The following is a 15,811-nucleotide window of genomic DNA, read 5'->3' as shown; positions in this document are numbered from 1 at the left end:
TTTCTCCTCTTCATAAGAGTTTGAGGTTTTCCTGTTAGAACAGCAATCAAATGTTCTTCAACAGCTTTCTCTTTGTTGTTTTATAATTTCATGAATGCAACGAACTATGTTCTTTATGTTTAGACTTATTATACTCGTTCTATATGTTTGATTTATTTCAAAGTTATTTCTCCTCTTCATAAGAGTTTGAGGTTTTCCTGTTAGAACAGCAATAAAATGTTCTTCAACAGCTTTCTCTTTGTTGTTTTATAATTTCATGAATGCAACGAACTATGTTTTTTTTTACAGAGTGTCACAGGGAGGGGGTGAATTAAAAAGTTTGCGGCTCCAAACATTTTTTTTTTGCGGGAGATGGGCCAAAATGGCTCTTTTGATACAAAAGGTTGCCGACCCCTGACCTAGGTTGTATAGAGTAGACCTCTGAAGAATAAGTCCCGCCTCCGAGCCTCCCCCTCGGTCAGATGTCTATGGGAAATAACCTGCTTTTTTGAGGAAGAAGAAGTGAAAGCTGAGTCACATTTTGAACTACAAGCTTTTTCCATCTAGTTTTGACTGGGCTTTTGGATTGTCGGTGTTGTTAAAGAAGCACTAATAATTGTTACTTATTCAGACTTATTCTTCAGAGTCTATAGAGCTCGTAAGTCAACCCCTTCCGGGAGACCCCGTGGGACCTCCGGGCTAGGAAAATTAGAATGGGTTTCAATGAAGAGAAGGTGATTATTTTCTATGTGCCCTGGATTACATATATGTTGTTTGTGGATTTAAATTATAATTTTTCATGCAAAGAAGACAAAAAAAAATTGCGAAGAAGTTTGATAATGTTAGGTTTTGTGTGAGGCCGCTTTGTGAACTACAGCCCCTCGCTGTTCTCGACGTGAATGATATCCGTCTCCACCACTCTGGTACAGACATGGCGATCTCTCTGCTCCACTTCGCCTTTTTTTGCCAAGGGGAGGATAACAGCATCGAAAGAGGTGAAAACCATTATAAGTCAGGGCACGCGTCGATTTTCAGTTATGCCTGTAGTATTAGAGGTAATACGTCGGAATGTTCTGTATACATGTAACCTAGGCAACGAGGGCAGGGGGGCATAAAGAAGAACGGAGTTCATACCATGCAGTCACGTCGCTACGAGTCTCCTTGATGTCTTAATATATGTTGCAAGGCCAACTGAACAATTGCCGAGGGGGAGATTGTCGGTCTTGTCCACGCCAGTCGCAGGGAGCGTCACGTCACATACGAGACGTGGAGTCTTTCTCATTGTGTTTTCTCTACAGCTTTTATCCAAGGCATTTAATGACTGGGATCAGAAAAATAATACATTTCTTTCCATTGACTCCATAAGAGCTCTATACAACCCGGATTGTATAAAAAGGTGGTTTCATTGGACAGTTTATTTGCGTATATTTGCAGAACGTGATCTGATTGGCTGACGGATCCGTCACTGCCTGAAAAGTTGACCATTTCTCAACTTTTTGAGGCAGGCCACGGAGCCGACAGAACGGACGGACCCACAATGCATTTCGAAAGGACCGCATGCAAAGGCAATATGCGTGTTTCAGATCAAGTATGCGCTGCGTTGCCTCCATGAACCTATAAAGAAAAAATGTTGCATTCATTAACTGCCTTTCTTTTATCTTTCCCCAGATATTTCAGAACGTCAACATGCATGGCAATGATGACATGGCAGCCAAAATATAGTTTGGCTGCAATGTAACTTTTAAATGAAAGCATGTCAAAACAATAAACCTTATTTTACAATAAATTAATTGCACCCACACAACTTTGATGCCCTCAAAATATGTTAAACATTTTGATGGTGTAGGTAAATACAAATTGGAAAATGTTATTTTTCTATGTTGAATTCATTTTCAAGATATATTTAGGGCTACTTTTATTTCGTATTTATTTTATTGACAATGTTACTACATCAGCAAATTGTCGCCAGGCAGAATACAGTACAGAAGAGGGCTGTTGTCCAACCTGTCCCCCAGGTAATAGACAATATCCTGACTAATTAGCTGGTTCAAAAATCTCTAATTTGGAATGTTATTTTGTTTGTATTTTTGTTTTTTCAACATACCCGATTGTTTTGGTTCCAACAGGAATGTATGTTTCTAGACATTGCACAGAATCCAGAAGTACATCATGTGCATCTTGCACAGAAGGTACTTTCCAAGATGGCAACAATGGGCGTGAACAATGCTTTTCATGTCAACATTGTGATGCAGGTACATTTTCACTTTTCATCTTATTAGCTCAGTGATATGTACCCATGTCATTTAAAACCATTTTCCCCTTAAACAAGACCATGAATACTGAGTAACGGCATGAATGAGAAACATGAGTTTAGATTAATTAGGGTAACAGATGCCTAGATGCCCTTTGAATGCACTGAATACTCCCCTTCTTTTCCTATCAAGTTATTCTAATCTAAGACTTCCTCAGACGACCTTCTCGTTCTCTCAGGTTCCTCTGTAACTGTTGTGATTAACAGGTCTCGGTCTGAAGGTGAAGAGGTCGTGTTCATCAACATCAGATGCTGTGTGTGAGGTCCTGGATGGATTCTTCTGTAGTGACTCTAACGGAGGTGGATGTAGGGCCGCTCAGAGACACACGGTTTGCAGTCCTGGTCATTACATCGGTCAAAGAGGTCTGTGATACTTCTTTAACAACAGAGACCTGGACTTTAAAGTATAGCTTTAAACATCTACTGATTATATTCAGCCCTATAAAGGGACATCCAGCTTCTTAAAATTTAATGTATTGGTGTCTAAGTTATTCCATGATCATCTACAACAGTCTGTCAATGAGTCGATAGATAGAAACACCTTGAAATACAATTCTGTTTTCTTCTTCCTTCTTGGAGTTTGCGCTAAACAAATGTGGTCTAGGTAGTTAATATTTACCCTTGCCATGTTTTACACAAATGTAATGTTCACGCCACATCTGAGAATGATCGTGTTCTAATAAATCATATATTCTTACAGGAACAGTATATAAAGACACAGAGTGCCTTCACTGTACTGATGGAACATTCTCAAATGGCACATCATCGTCTTGTCAGAACCACACAAAGTAAGTGAATATTATACTTTATTTATCAATATAGAGTACATTAATGGCACTTTTAGCATCAGGCCTGGGCAATATGCCATATGTGTATTGGTGTGGCTTATTATTAGCAGTCATTGTGTTTTGTACTAATCTTTTCCATTTAATCAGAAAAATGGTAATCAAATAAACTGCAAAAGTATCATAAAAGCTTGATAATCAAACATGATCTTCTATTTTCATTTCATCCAAAGTGTCTTTCAGTCATTTCTAATAGAGGCAGATACAGGTCATTAGGAGCAGGTAGGGGTCAGGCATCTAGCTCAAGAAGAAGAATATACCTGAACAATGTTGGGAAAGTTCACTTTCGACGTGAACCAGTTCAAAGTTCAGTTCACAAATTTTTAAATGAACTAGTTCAGTTAAACGTTCATAATTCAAAATGTTGAACTAAGTTCACAGTTCTAGATCATAGTTCTTTTTTTCAATATGTTGCTGTGAGCTATTCGTTTTTTCTGGTATTTTGAACATTGAGACAAACCTTTGTGGTTTGTCTAGGATGAAATAGAGTGGTTGAATCAAAGATCGTAGCGAAATACAGTTTCTATCGTGTTTTATTGCACATTTAGCGCATTTTGTAAATCCCATTGATTTCTGTTGGAAGACTCATTGCTCGTTGACCAGAAACGGAAAGGGGGGGTGTTTGCGTTTGGTTGTAGTCTTTTCGTTCGGTTCTAGCCCTACTGTTGGGATGGAGAACCAAGCGAAAAGACTACAACCAAACGTAAACAGCCCCCCTTTCCGTTTTCGGCCAACAAGCAATGATTCTAGGAGGTATTCTAGTCCGCTGATTGTACAAATTTATAATTCGAAATTCGTCTCAGCCTTTATAGCACAGATACTCTAGTGTCTATAGCATATAACTGGGTTGTCTGATTACAGTTTAATTCATTTTTCACAATTTAAAGCTAGGGTGGGTAATTTTTTTACTGTAATATTTGGCAAAACTGTCATAATAGCCAGTCAGCTATATGTAGGTGAAGTGCTCTGAGAATATCTACCCATTACTTTGCCCTCCCCTGCCTCTGTGTGCCGCCCACAAAAATTGCCACCGTTCATGTACACTTTGACCAATCAGAGCGAGGCTCTGATTCTCCGTTCTTATTGGCTGTGGGACTGTCCGTTCACCTTGGCAACGACGTTGGTGCGTCCCTGCGTGAGCGTTCACGAGCCTAGCAGTCTGACAGTTTTGCACCACTACGGCGACAACAAATGAATAGCAATGTCTTCATCAACGGCCCCTAAATTTCCCATTCCCCGGATACCAACAACTAACACCGCTAAGACAGCAAAAAAAAGAGGAAAGACACTTGTTGAAAGGACAGCTACTAAAAGGGAGGCGGAGAGATGTAAAATCGGACGCTGACATTTCTTATAGACAAGTAAGGAATAGTGATATCTCTCCATGGTATATTGTGAAGAATATGTAAAGTGTCGGCTGGTATGGTTTTTTACTAGGCAGAGCCACAATAACTGTTACATTATGGTTCTGTAATGTAACCGTTTCAATACGGTTCCGTAGGATGCCTTGCATCGGCCCATGGTTCTTTTCCGGTCCGTTTTATATGTTAGTTATGGTCTTAGTTAGTCTTGGTCTTGTTAGTCACACTAACCTGTCGGAATAACACAGATTGTGCTCACACGTCGCCTAGGCCTCAACGCAACTGTGGATAATGTCCGAGTCACGTTTGTGTAAAAGCTACTTTGACACAACTGCCAAGATAAGCACAGCGAGGGAAGTGTAGCATATGATATTCCATGTATTGTTATAACGTTGTAGCAAGCTAGCAGCAGCCTTGCTAAGTTTCGGGATCGCTTTAAAGTGACGGTTTCCATGTGTGTTTTACCCGAGAATTGAGAATTACCTCGGAATCTGACATGGTGTTTCGTCTTCCTATCAATGTAACTGAATTCACATGAACGCGCATGACTGACGTCCGGAGGGAGGAGTTACAGCAGGTAGCGCGTGGCAGGGAGGGACCAGAGAGAACACAACGGAATCTCAACGGCTGTTTTCTCCAAAATTACCCAGCCTAGCTTTAACAGCTCTCGTTTTGAAGAATAATCACCGCGCCATTCGTTTCAATGGGAATCGCGATGGCCTATACTTTCAACATAAAGTGTACACATTTATAATTTTAAATTCGTCCCAGCCTTTATACGACAGATACTATAGGGTCTATAGCATATAACCGCGTTTTCTGATTACAGTTTAATGTAACAGTAAGCTGACAACACCACAACTGCAAATGAACCGCACGGAGACAACCATGGCAACCGGTCAAACAACACGGCGTTCTGCGCGCGCATCCGCCGTGTTGATAAACAAATAACCCCCATATTGAACGAAGTTAAACCGAGTGAGCGTGCCGTTCACAGACACCAGAATGAATGATAGTTCACAGTAACGTTCATCAGGCAGTAATACAGTACGTTCAGTTCACGTTCGCCTAAAATATGAACGAGTTCATGAACTATCGTTCAATGAACGCGTTCAGGCACAACACTGTACCTGAAGGCCTACAGAGCCCTGTTTCAGGTAGCTGGTTTAACATACTCTGAGTTTAATCCTGCACTCTGAGTTGGTTGACTCAGAGTTCAGGGTTGAAAAGCAACTCTGGGTTTTCGGTTTCAGAACAGGTGATCAGCGTTGGGTTAATCAACTCTGAGTGTGTTCACTCTGGGTTGAGGGCGTGCCCGTTGACTATAAAGAGTCATCATCAATGGATCTCTGATAACATGATCAAACTTGTACCAAAAGCGTAGAGCCACTTACTTTTCCCCCACGGAATTGGAAATTCTAATGAACGCGTATGCCGAGCAGTTACCCATTTTAACAAAAAAAAGCAATACCGCCACGGCAGCGAGAGTGGGAGAGAGAGCTTGGCAGAAAATAGCTGAACAGGTCAATGCGTGAGCAAAATAAATTAGTAAAATAAAATAAGAGGAAAGTTTAATATGTTCCACTTATTCAATATGTAAATTGTGTGTGTGTGTGTGTCAATTTACGCAGGAACAACCCGAGTTGCCCTAATACATTACAAATTAATTTATTTAATTAAATAGTGCACATTATTTATTAAACTAAAACGTTCCAAGAAACAAATATGCTACATTATTGCTACTGTTACCTGCAATTCTGTAGAACTCTTCCTTGATTGTTCGTATGGGTCGGTGACTTGGAAACATCACAAACGTGTTAAGAAAACGTTTCAGTGCCAAAGTCACATTTGTGACAGCCCGACACACGGATGCCTTTGAAATGTGCTCGGCGTCACCGACGTTGTAAAGAAAGCTGCAAAAAAACGGAGTGCCACACAAATCATTTGTATTGAACTTAAAGCATGCCCCCGGTGTGTTTGACAGTTAACATGGGGGCTGAGAAGGTGGTCTAAATAAATGATAGGTTGCGCTGAAAAACGATAGCGCTCGTGAAGAAAATTATCAGGAAAAGAAAGTATATCCAACCAGGGTCTTAATAATCGTTCCTCACGGAGATTCCTTCTGAGGATCGCAGCCTCTACGTCCACAGGCTCTCGTAGAAAAGGGCATGCCATTTCTAACACTTCGTTCTGTCGGAGAGCTGCCTTCAGCCTTATAGACAACAAACTCGGAGTAGGTCTAACCACCTCCCGAGCAGGTTAGACCCACGGCATATGTTGCCGCAGCAACTAACTCTCGGTTGCGCTGAACCTGCTACCTGAAATGGAAAACCCAGAGTTTCCACTAACTCAGAGCGAACAAACTCGGGGTTGCCTCAAAACCAGCTACCTGAAACAGGCCTCAGGAAGGTTGTGAACATTAGGGATCAAACCCAGTACCTTTGGACCAGGAGACAAACCCCCAGTCTACTATCCTCCCCCCAGTATAGGATATACACTACACACCCTAAAACTAAACCTGTTGTCTGGTCCTTCTCATTTCAGATGTGAATCTGTGGGACTGAAACTGATGAAACCAGGAACTAATTCAACTGATTCTGAATGTGGAGAACATGTTCCAGAGAGAGGACATGTGGCAGGAATAATACCAGGACTCATACTGGGAATGGCTTTAATGGCTTTAATCATAGCCATTATTCGGAGGAAGAAAATAAGAGTTAAGTGATACATTAAGCTAACGTATGTATCATGGTGACATTAACTAACATCTATCATGTCACATTAAACTAACATGTATCATGGTTTGGCTAAATGACAGTGACTGCTGTCCTGACATGTGACTGTGTTGTTTATCACTATATAGAATCAACTCTGCAATCAAAGGTATGTGTTATTACTGGGTTGAAACAATATAATATGTGTGAACTTATACTGAGTGATATTTATTACATGATGCACCGTGTAAATAATTTGATCATATTTTATTTAGATGGAAACACAGAGCAAGCAGTTAAGCCAAGACTACCATCCAACAGGTAGTGTGTGTGTGTGTGTGGGTGTGTGGGTGTATTGAAATAAAATAACTGTTCTGCTCCTGTGTTTGAGCTGCTCCACCCTTCAGCCTTCAGCCCAGATAGTGAAGATGTGATAGAGGAGGATGGAGGTGTTGAGAGTGAGGGAAATGAAGGCTACTCTAAGGGTGAGGAGAGGGAGGAGGAGAGGACAGGAGGGGAAGGGGGGAAAGGGAGAGTGCTGCAGAACAGCTTTGCCAGAGAAGCTTACTGATCATCAGAGACGCAATTGTTCGCGGAAGGTGCAGAAAAAACAGACATTACCAAAAGAGTGTTGCTGGATGTGGAGGCTGGCTGTATGTCCTGACTCTCTGCTGCTTCCTCTTCCAGAAACTACAACGCTAAAGTCCACTGACGGTCCTGAACCAACCAGGGACCAACAATAACATACCATAACTATCCCTGATGCAACTATGGATGATCAAGATGGTTACCGGAGACTGGACCCAGCCCTCACTCCCAGTCCACCCACCTCCGTCTGGGTCTCCTCTCCCAGTCCAGCCTCCTCCGTCTGGGTCTCCTCTCCCAGTCCAGCCTCCTCCGTCTGGGTCTCCTCTCCCAGTCCAGCCTCCTCCGTCTGGGTCTCCTCTCCCAGTCCAGCCTCCTCAGTCTGGGTCTCCTCTCCCAGTCCAGCCTCCTCCGTCTGGGTCTCCTCTCCCAGTCCAGCCTCCTCCGTCTGGGTCTCCTCTCCCAGTCCAGCCTCCTCCGTCTGGGTCTCCTCTCCCAGTCCAGCCTCCTCAGTCTGGGTCTCCTCTCCCAGCCCACCGACCCCCAACGTGGGGGTCGGTGCGGTCCTCTCCCTGGGAGTGGGGGAGGGGGAACGTCCCGTCGCCTACTTCAGCCGCACTCTCAGTCGGGCGGAGCGCAATTACTGCGTGACCCGACGGGAGCTGTTGGCTGTGGTTCTGGTCGTGCGGCATTTCAGGCCGTACCTGCATGGCAGCCGCTTCCTGATCCGCACCGACCACGCGTCCCTCACCTGGCTCCTCAGTTTTAAGAACCCTGAGGGCCAGGTGGCTCGATGGCTGGAAGTTTTGCAGGAGTACGACTTCGAGATCCAGCATCGGGCAGGGCGGCTCCACAGCAATGCTGACGCACTCTCCAGACGGCCCTGTGCAGTCCTGGAGTGTCGCTACTGCCTGCGCCAGGAGGAGCGGGCCCACGAGTCTCCGATGGTGGCGGCTCTCCAGACCACCGAGGCTGACCAGACTATCGGGGAGGCGGAGGGGTGGCTCCTGCTGACGGCGAGTCAGCTGGAGCAGCAGGGTGGGGGTCGACGTCCTGGGGCCGTTTCCAGTCACCGACTCTGGCAACCGCTACGTCCTCGTGGCCATGGACTACTTCACCAAATGGCCAGAGGCGTATGCGGTGCCGGATCAGAGCGCTGCCACCACCGCGGAGAGGCTGGTGGAGGAGATGTTTGCCCGTTTCGGGGTCCCTGCTGAGCTCCACAGCGACCAGGGGCGGAACTTCGAGTCCCAGGTCTTTGGAGAGGTCTGCCGGCGGCTGGGGGTGCACAAGACGAGGACGACGCCGCTCCATCCCCAGAGTGACGGGTTGGTGGAGCGGTTTAACCGCACCCTGGCCACCCAGCTCGCCATCCTCACCAGCCAGCACCAGCGGGACTGGGACCGTCACCTGCCCCTGGTCCTGTGGTCCTATCGGACGGCGGTGCAGGAATCCAGTCACTGCACGCCGGCTGCCCTCATGTTCGGGCGGGAGCTCCGGACACCGGTGGACTTGGTGTTCGGGTCCCCAACCGAGCATGAGCTCGCCGGGGGTGCGGCTATGGACTATTTCCGCAGGCTGAGGGATCGCCTGCTGGTGGTCCACGACTACACCCGCCAGGCTCAGGCTGCCTCAGGGGTGAGGCAGAAGAGGGGCTATGACACTCGCTGCCGGGGACGGGCGTTCACACCCGGGGACAGGGTGTGGGTGTACTGCCCCGTCAGAAAGAGGGGGGTCTGCCCCAAACTGCGGAGCCACTGGCAGGGGCCGGGAGAAATCCTCGACAGAGTGTCCGAGGTGGTGTACCGGCTGCGGATGCCGGGCGCTCGGGGGCGGGTGGTGGTGTTGCACCAGGACAGACTCTCGCCGTACCGCCCCCTCGCCCCGGTTGTTGCTGGTGAGGAAGGAGGAACGCCTCGCGGTTCCCCTGGCGGCTCCTCTGTCCCTGCCGGCTCCCCGGGTGGGGCCGTTGGCCCTGCGGCTGCCGCCTCTGGGGGGCTTCAGCGGCCGAACCGGCGGCGCCGGCCCCCTGAACACTTAAGGGACTATGTGACGGATCATGGGGTCGTCGGGACGTCTGAGGGGCTGTGTGGCGACCACGGGTGTGGGCGCCATGTTCCGGAGCCGCGGGGGATTCTGGGAGTTGGGGTTGGGGTTGTCAGTTGACAAAAGGGGTTTTGTTGATTTGTTCTGTTGTTGGGGTTAAGTGGGGTTAACGGGTTTGGGGTCTTTATTAATTGTGTGTTGTTCCATTGTTGTGTGATCGGGACCATTAGTGAGAGTGTTTTGTGTGTTGGTCAGGTGTCCCGTGTTTCTGTTATGTTCGTTGTTAAAATAAAGAACCAACTGTCGCAGTCGTGCGGTGTAAGGGGCGCGAGAGTGGTACTAAGCGGTTGAAACCTGTCTCCCGTCTCATTCTTCCGTCTCTCCCTGACCGGCGCTACAATATTATGAATAGTTTAATATTTTCTGGTATACCTGAACCACACTTACAAATTGGTGGAAGTGGATTTTCAACGGTCAATTAGGCTACAGATCTTGTTATAACGATAATTGAATAAAAGCTACATGGTCTAAATATTAGAGGCTAACTAAATAATTGTATATTTATATATATATTTGTAACCGATGTGTTTCTGAGTTGTGTCTTGTATCTTTGATGAGTGAGGCACACACACAGGAGTAGAGTGATGGAGGTTTATTCTTTCAAAAGGAGACAAAACAACACAGGCGTCACACACAATCCGGGATATCTCTCTCCACTCAGCTCCGTGCATCAGCGCTCACTCACCTTAGCTTAATATATCCTGTGACTTTCAATGAATACATGTAGGGGATAAATTATAAAAATGTAAACAAAGCATAAAATGATCTTAAATAAAAAGACAGTATATAAAATATATACACTGATAAAGGAAATAAAATATAATAAAAAATTGTCATTTTCCTCTCACACTCATTTTACATATTATACCATAAACAAAAACACATAACAGGCATACCTTTCAAAAGGAGACAAAACAACACAGGCGTCACACACAATCCGGGATATCTCTCTCCACTCTACAAAACAAAGGAAGCAAACAATTGACCACACATACCGGATCACACAACTGCATTTGTAATATCAACGCGGGAAATACAGCGATCTTCCTCCCATGCCGAATCTCACGCGGCCGGGAAACCCCGTAGTAAGCTAACACCAGCTCAAGCTAGTTCACGAGTTAAAACGTTAAAAAGTCCACCCTTCCAACAATTCAATGACTAAAAAATTGTCTACGAACCAGGGAGTTTCTCCCGCGTGCCTAAAAGCATGTCGCAAAGCAGTGTGAACCACCACAACCGTTCAAGGGCAACCAACAAGGGGTTAACATAAAAATCTAACGGAGAGAGACACAAACGCAACTCACCAGCTCCGTGCATCAGCGCTCACTGACGCTAGACACACAGGTGCAACGCCAAACCACTCCCCAGGGAAACAAAAGGCATGCAATAGGAAACAACGAAACCAACTTACTTAGGAACCAATATTTGGTGGAGTTCACAATAAAAAAAAAGGTATGAACAATGATAAAAAAAAAAATTAAAAAAATCCAATTAAATTTAGCTCGGCTACATATTAATATTAAATTAATTCAATATTAAACCAATGCATTTCAATCGGGAGATGTTTTTCGACTTCAGAAGGGGAGGCGGGCTGCGCAGTCGGAATTTGAGTTCCAGAAAATGTACAGAGATGCCCTCGGAGAGTCTGTGTAACGTGCAAGGAGACAATATGACAAGAACTGTTGCCGCACACATTACAACGTTGGTGATGCTGTGTGGTACCTCATCAAAGAAACAAAAAAACGTCAAGAACAAAGTGAGGAAGTTCCTCCCTCTCTTACGAAGGGCCATTCTTCGTTCTGGGTCAATTGGACGACCTGGTTTATTGAATCCAGAAATGGCCAAAGACTAAAGTATAGTTGGTTCACCACGATCAGTTAAAGCCTTATCGCTGCCGCGATCCACTGGACAACACTTGTGCCCTGGAGCAAGCCCAGAGCTGGACACCCATGGAGGTGTCACCCCCAGACGACGTAGATCCTGCTGCCACTCTACTGCCTCTGCCCCAGCTCTTCTCCGACGCCGACGCTGATGACAGCTCCAGCTGTCCCTCATGGCTGTATGTACAACAAAGAATCGCAGAGACACACCCGAACTAACCCCTGGAGCAGAGGCCCAATGTGCTGCTCCCCCAGGCCGACGACCATCTGGCAAGACCTGTGCCTGAACCCAGATCCTCGGTGGTCAACTGCAAACAGGAAGGACAGGAAGGCAACACATTTTTCACTGCACCAACGCGCTGCCTATATCATCCTTATTGGACAGGTTAAATCTTACGTTGTTCCTGCATAGGGACATTTTTGGCAGCCACTAAAGCCAACTAGCATCAAAGCAAAAAAAATACGTTGAAAGGGGAAAAAGGCCACTTAGAATGACATGACTGGTCCAAAGTAAATCTGTTAATATTTGCTGAGCAATAACCTATGTATTTTAATTTGGCGTGCATTCATCATGTGAATACCTTTTAAGATATTCCAAATGTCACAGTACTTGTTATAAAGCAATGAAAGGCAAATCCAGTTAATGGCTAAATCTTATCTTACTACTATATAATAGCAGGTCTGTCAGACAAGTTACTCTGACAAGTTGGTGCCCATGTGCCAAGCAGCCTGCAGCTCTCTCACACACACACACACACACACACACACACACACACACACGCAAGAACACACACGCGTGCAGTGACGCAGACGTTTCAAGAAAAGGCAGCGCAGGACGCCGCAGACACACTGCACACACGCGCGAGCGGACGCAGACGTTGAAAGACGCAGACGGATATCAATACCACAATGTCTTGCGATATTGATATCCCCCTTCCCCTTCTGTCTGTTTTAACAGCGTCGCAAAACTCTCACAGGTTAGACGGTCTGTCTATAGAATGCAGAAATCAGCTCGTTCATTTTGTCATATAAAAACCCTTACATTCAAACGTCACGCCAACCGCCATATCAACACACAAGTCACGTGATCTTAAAGGGACAGCGTCCCTATAACACAGAACGAAAACATGTCAATAACACAGTATGGTGAATTATGTCTATATAGTCCACCACAAGACTACACTTTGTTGCTAAAGTTTAATATTACCCTCCTCCTTGAGCCTCCCCAAATGTCTTGCGATATTGATATCCCTGCACCCCCCTGCCGACTGTTTTAGTTGTTTTCTTTTTCTAATGTTTTGTGTGACTGTAGGCTACTGCTGCCGGTCTCGGCCAGGACACTTGAAGAGATGTTAAATCTCAATGACGTATTCTTCTGGTAAAATAAATTATAAAATAAACATCTTAAAATCTCACGTCCGGTAGCCAATGTACAATCCGCAATCTTGCCCTCACACCCCCTTTCTCCCCCTCCCCCACGCAAGCATGTGCTTTATTTCACTATAGTTAGGTAGGTTGCTGCCTTAGCTGTTGTTACACTTAGTTTATTTCAATAAGGTGCTTCTGTAAATAAACACATTTTCAGCTGTTTGTTATTATTATTTAACTAACCAATAGTAGTTGCCGTGCATTTTTTAAATGTCAATGCACTTTGAGCACAGAATAACAGTAAAAAAATTGAATAATTGATTTGCATGCATAGTATACTACACTTTCCATTGAACAATTACCCCTGTTACCCATAAATTGACTCATTTTATAATGTAATCAAATGCTCACACACTAGCTGCTTTCAGACACAGGTTTAGTCCTGATATTCTCCTGCTATTCTCCTGATGGGCCGTATGTGTGAACAACATATCCTGAAATTTGTACCCTGAAAATCTCCTGAATGATACTACCCCTGAGGTAGTATTTTCTCTGTAGGAAATGTAAATGACCTTATATGTGAATGAGGAGCAGAAAGTGTCCAGCTGTGGACATTCCTGTAGTTACTGCTTCTCACCCCTCCACCCCTCACCTTGACTTCTCCGTTCCTGCGGACTTCGAGGACAGTGGGGGTGCAGCACCCTCAGACCCCTCGTTCTCAAGGGCCCCACCGTAGGCGTAGACCACCAACTCAGTTTGGTGAATGGGTGGCTCACTGAGCGCCCGTGTTCATGGGCAGTTCCAAGAGTTAAAGGGCAATGTTTACAATGTTATATATATATATATATATATATATATATATATATATATATATATATATGTGACCGGCACTAGGATTACTTGTGTATGACAACGCCACTCTCTTTAAAGGGGAGAGACCCTGGACTACACGCAGTGTGACTAATTTACAGCAACCACTCCCCACTCAGGTTAATACCTATTAGGGCAAGGACAAGCAGAGGCTCTTGAAGTTGTACAAAAATAAAGTTTATTTTAACAATATCCCCTCAACAATAAAATCAATACTTTTGTATTTGATAAGGCTGATACCTAGAGTTGGACACACACATAACCAGGTGAATACTGTTATGTATTTCAAGGTTCGAAGGCACTGCACACTTCAAAGACACTGCACACTTAAAAGACACTGCACACTTAAAAGTTCAAAGGCACTGCACACTTAAACAGCTCAAAACACTGTATACTTATAGGTTCGAAGGCACTGCACACTTCCAGAGCAAACATTAAATTCTACGACACCATGGAAAGGTGGATGGTCACAACTATCAAGGTAAGCGCAACAAAACAAAAATGGAGACACTAATTATAAGGATTTCTGGGAGGAGAGAACAGTGGCTGCCCTGCCGACGTGTGTCGCCAGTTCAGCCTGCTTTGAGCTAAGCTGTAGCGCATCCAGGTAATACAGTAGATTGACTGGGACAGCTAATGCTGCTTGTCATAAAGTGCTGATGATTAATATCTTAAACTGCTACGAGGTAAGGCCTACAGGTACGAGGTACAATGCAGTTTAACCCTCATGGCACCAACCGACACACTCTTTTCTTCTCAGACCTGCGACGCCGGCAACAGGAGCATGGACGAGGGTGAGCTACGAGAACAAACGTGGACTTGCAAAGTCCCGCGAGATCCTAGTCTCATGTACTGTGAGGCTGCTGTTGCTAGGTTCCCCACCTGGTGACCTGGGTCCTAGCGTCCCATATGTTACATACACCCCCACTTTAAAAGGTCGCCGTCCCGGTGACATAACTCACTTTACTTAGCAGGAACATTAGTCTCGTGGCCTGTGTGCTAAAGGGTCTGGGGCCGTTGGGCTAGGGGTTGGGGTAGACGGAATGGGTTTGAATGCTGCCCAGCTGTGGTTCGGTGGGAGCGTCGTATCATCTCTGGTCCCAACAAGAACTGGAGGGCTGTTTCTGGCCCTTCAGGAGAGGGTGGATTGCTCTCTGGGAGACCTGCAGGTTCTTCCATGGACACAAGGCCAGTCTCTGGGGGCTGGGGGTCTGGGGCTGGCTCCTGTTCGGCAAAAGAGCTAACGTTACAGGGGGAGCTGATGAAACCTGACAGAAGGCTGCTGTTGCTGTCCTCATCCTCGCTAGCGTTTCCTAAGGGGGGGGTTTCATCCCTCTGTCTGGGGGGAGGGGGGGCCACTAGTGGTTCTGAGACCAGCACGCCTCTCTCAGTGATTGGTCTTAGTTCAAAGCGATGAACAGTTTTCTGCTGTTCTGGGTTGGATCGGGACTGGATCTTGTATACTGTACCGACATTATCCAGGCATTTCACCACTTGGTAGACTGTTGATTCCCAGACATCTTGGATTTTTCTACGTCCTAGTACATGGTTCTTCCGATAGACCAGAGTGCCAACTGGAAGGATGGCTGTGGTTGTTGGAGGTTGGCGCTGCTCTCTGGCTGTGGCAGCTGCCTCCAAATGCTTTTTAGCTGCCACATACACAGAAGCCAAGTGATCTTGATGCTTGGTGACCCAGTCATCTGGTGTGATTGAAGCTGGCTCCTCATCCGCTTGCCCCAGTAGTAGGTCAACAGGTAGCTGGGGTTTCTGACCAAACATCAGTTCGTATGGT

At 45.6% G+C, this 15,811-nt stretch overlaps 1 protein-coding gene across 1 annotated transcript; it reads left to right on the top strand.

Annotated features, from left to right (window-relative positions):
* Window positions 1-1,841: 1,841 nt before the first annotated feature.
* LOC307079180 (tumor necrosis factor receptor superfamily member 14-like) lies at window positions 1,842-8,034 on the top strand. The gene is made up of 8 exons (XM_079741315.1): window positions 1,842-1,994; window positions 2,106-2,231; window positions 2,498-2,653; window positions 2,991-3,078; window positions 7,041-7,212; window positions 7,360-7,379; window positions 7,486-7,531; window positions 7,898-8,034. Exons 1-7 carry the CDS (start codon window positions 1,844-1,846, stop codon window positions 7,508-7,510), a joined length of 738 nt encoding a protein of 245 aa, XP_079597441.1. The 5' UTR covers window positions 1,842-1,843; the 3' UTR covers window positions 7,511-7,531; window positions 7,898-8,034.
* Window positions 8,035-15,811: the final 7,777 nt, after the last annotated feature.

This window comes from Pollachius pollachius, assembly GCF_949987615.1.
Source record: "Pollachius pollachius genome assembly, chromosome: 8".
NCBI lineage: Eukaryota > Metazoa > Chordata > Actinopteri > Gadiformes > Gadidae > Pollachius > Pollachius pollachius.
This window is presented reverse-complemented; position numbering and strand designations above follow the sequence as displayed.

Excerpts from the sequence above, each read along its gene's own strand:
- LOC307079180 (XM_079741315.1), top strand. The coding sequence starts at position 1,844 with ATGTTATTTTTCTATGTTGAATTCATTTTCAAGATATATTTAGGGCTA. Across the intron at positions 1,995-2,105 it reads TTGTCCAACCTGTCCCCCAG|GAATGTATGTTTCTAGACAT; the intron begins GTAATAGACAAT and ends TGGTTCCAACAG. Across the intron at positions 7,213-7,359 it reads TTCGGAGGAAGAAAATAAGA|AATCAACTCTGCAATCAAAG; the intron begins GTTAAGTGATAC and ends ATCACTATATAG.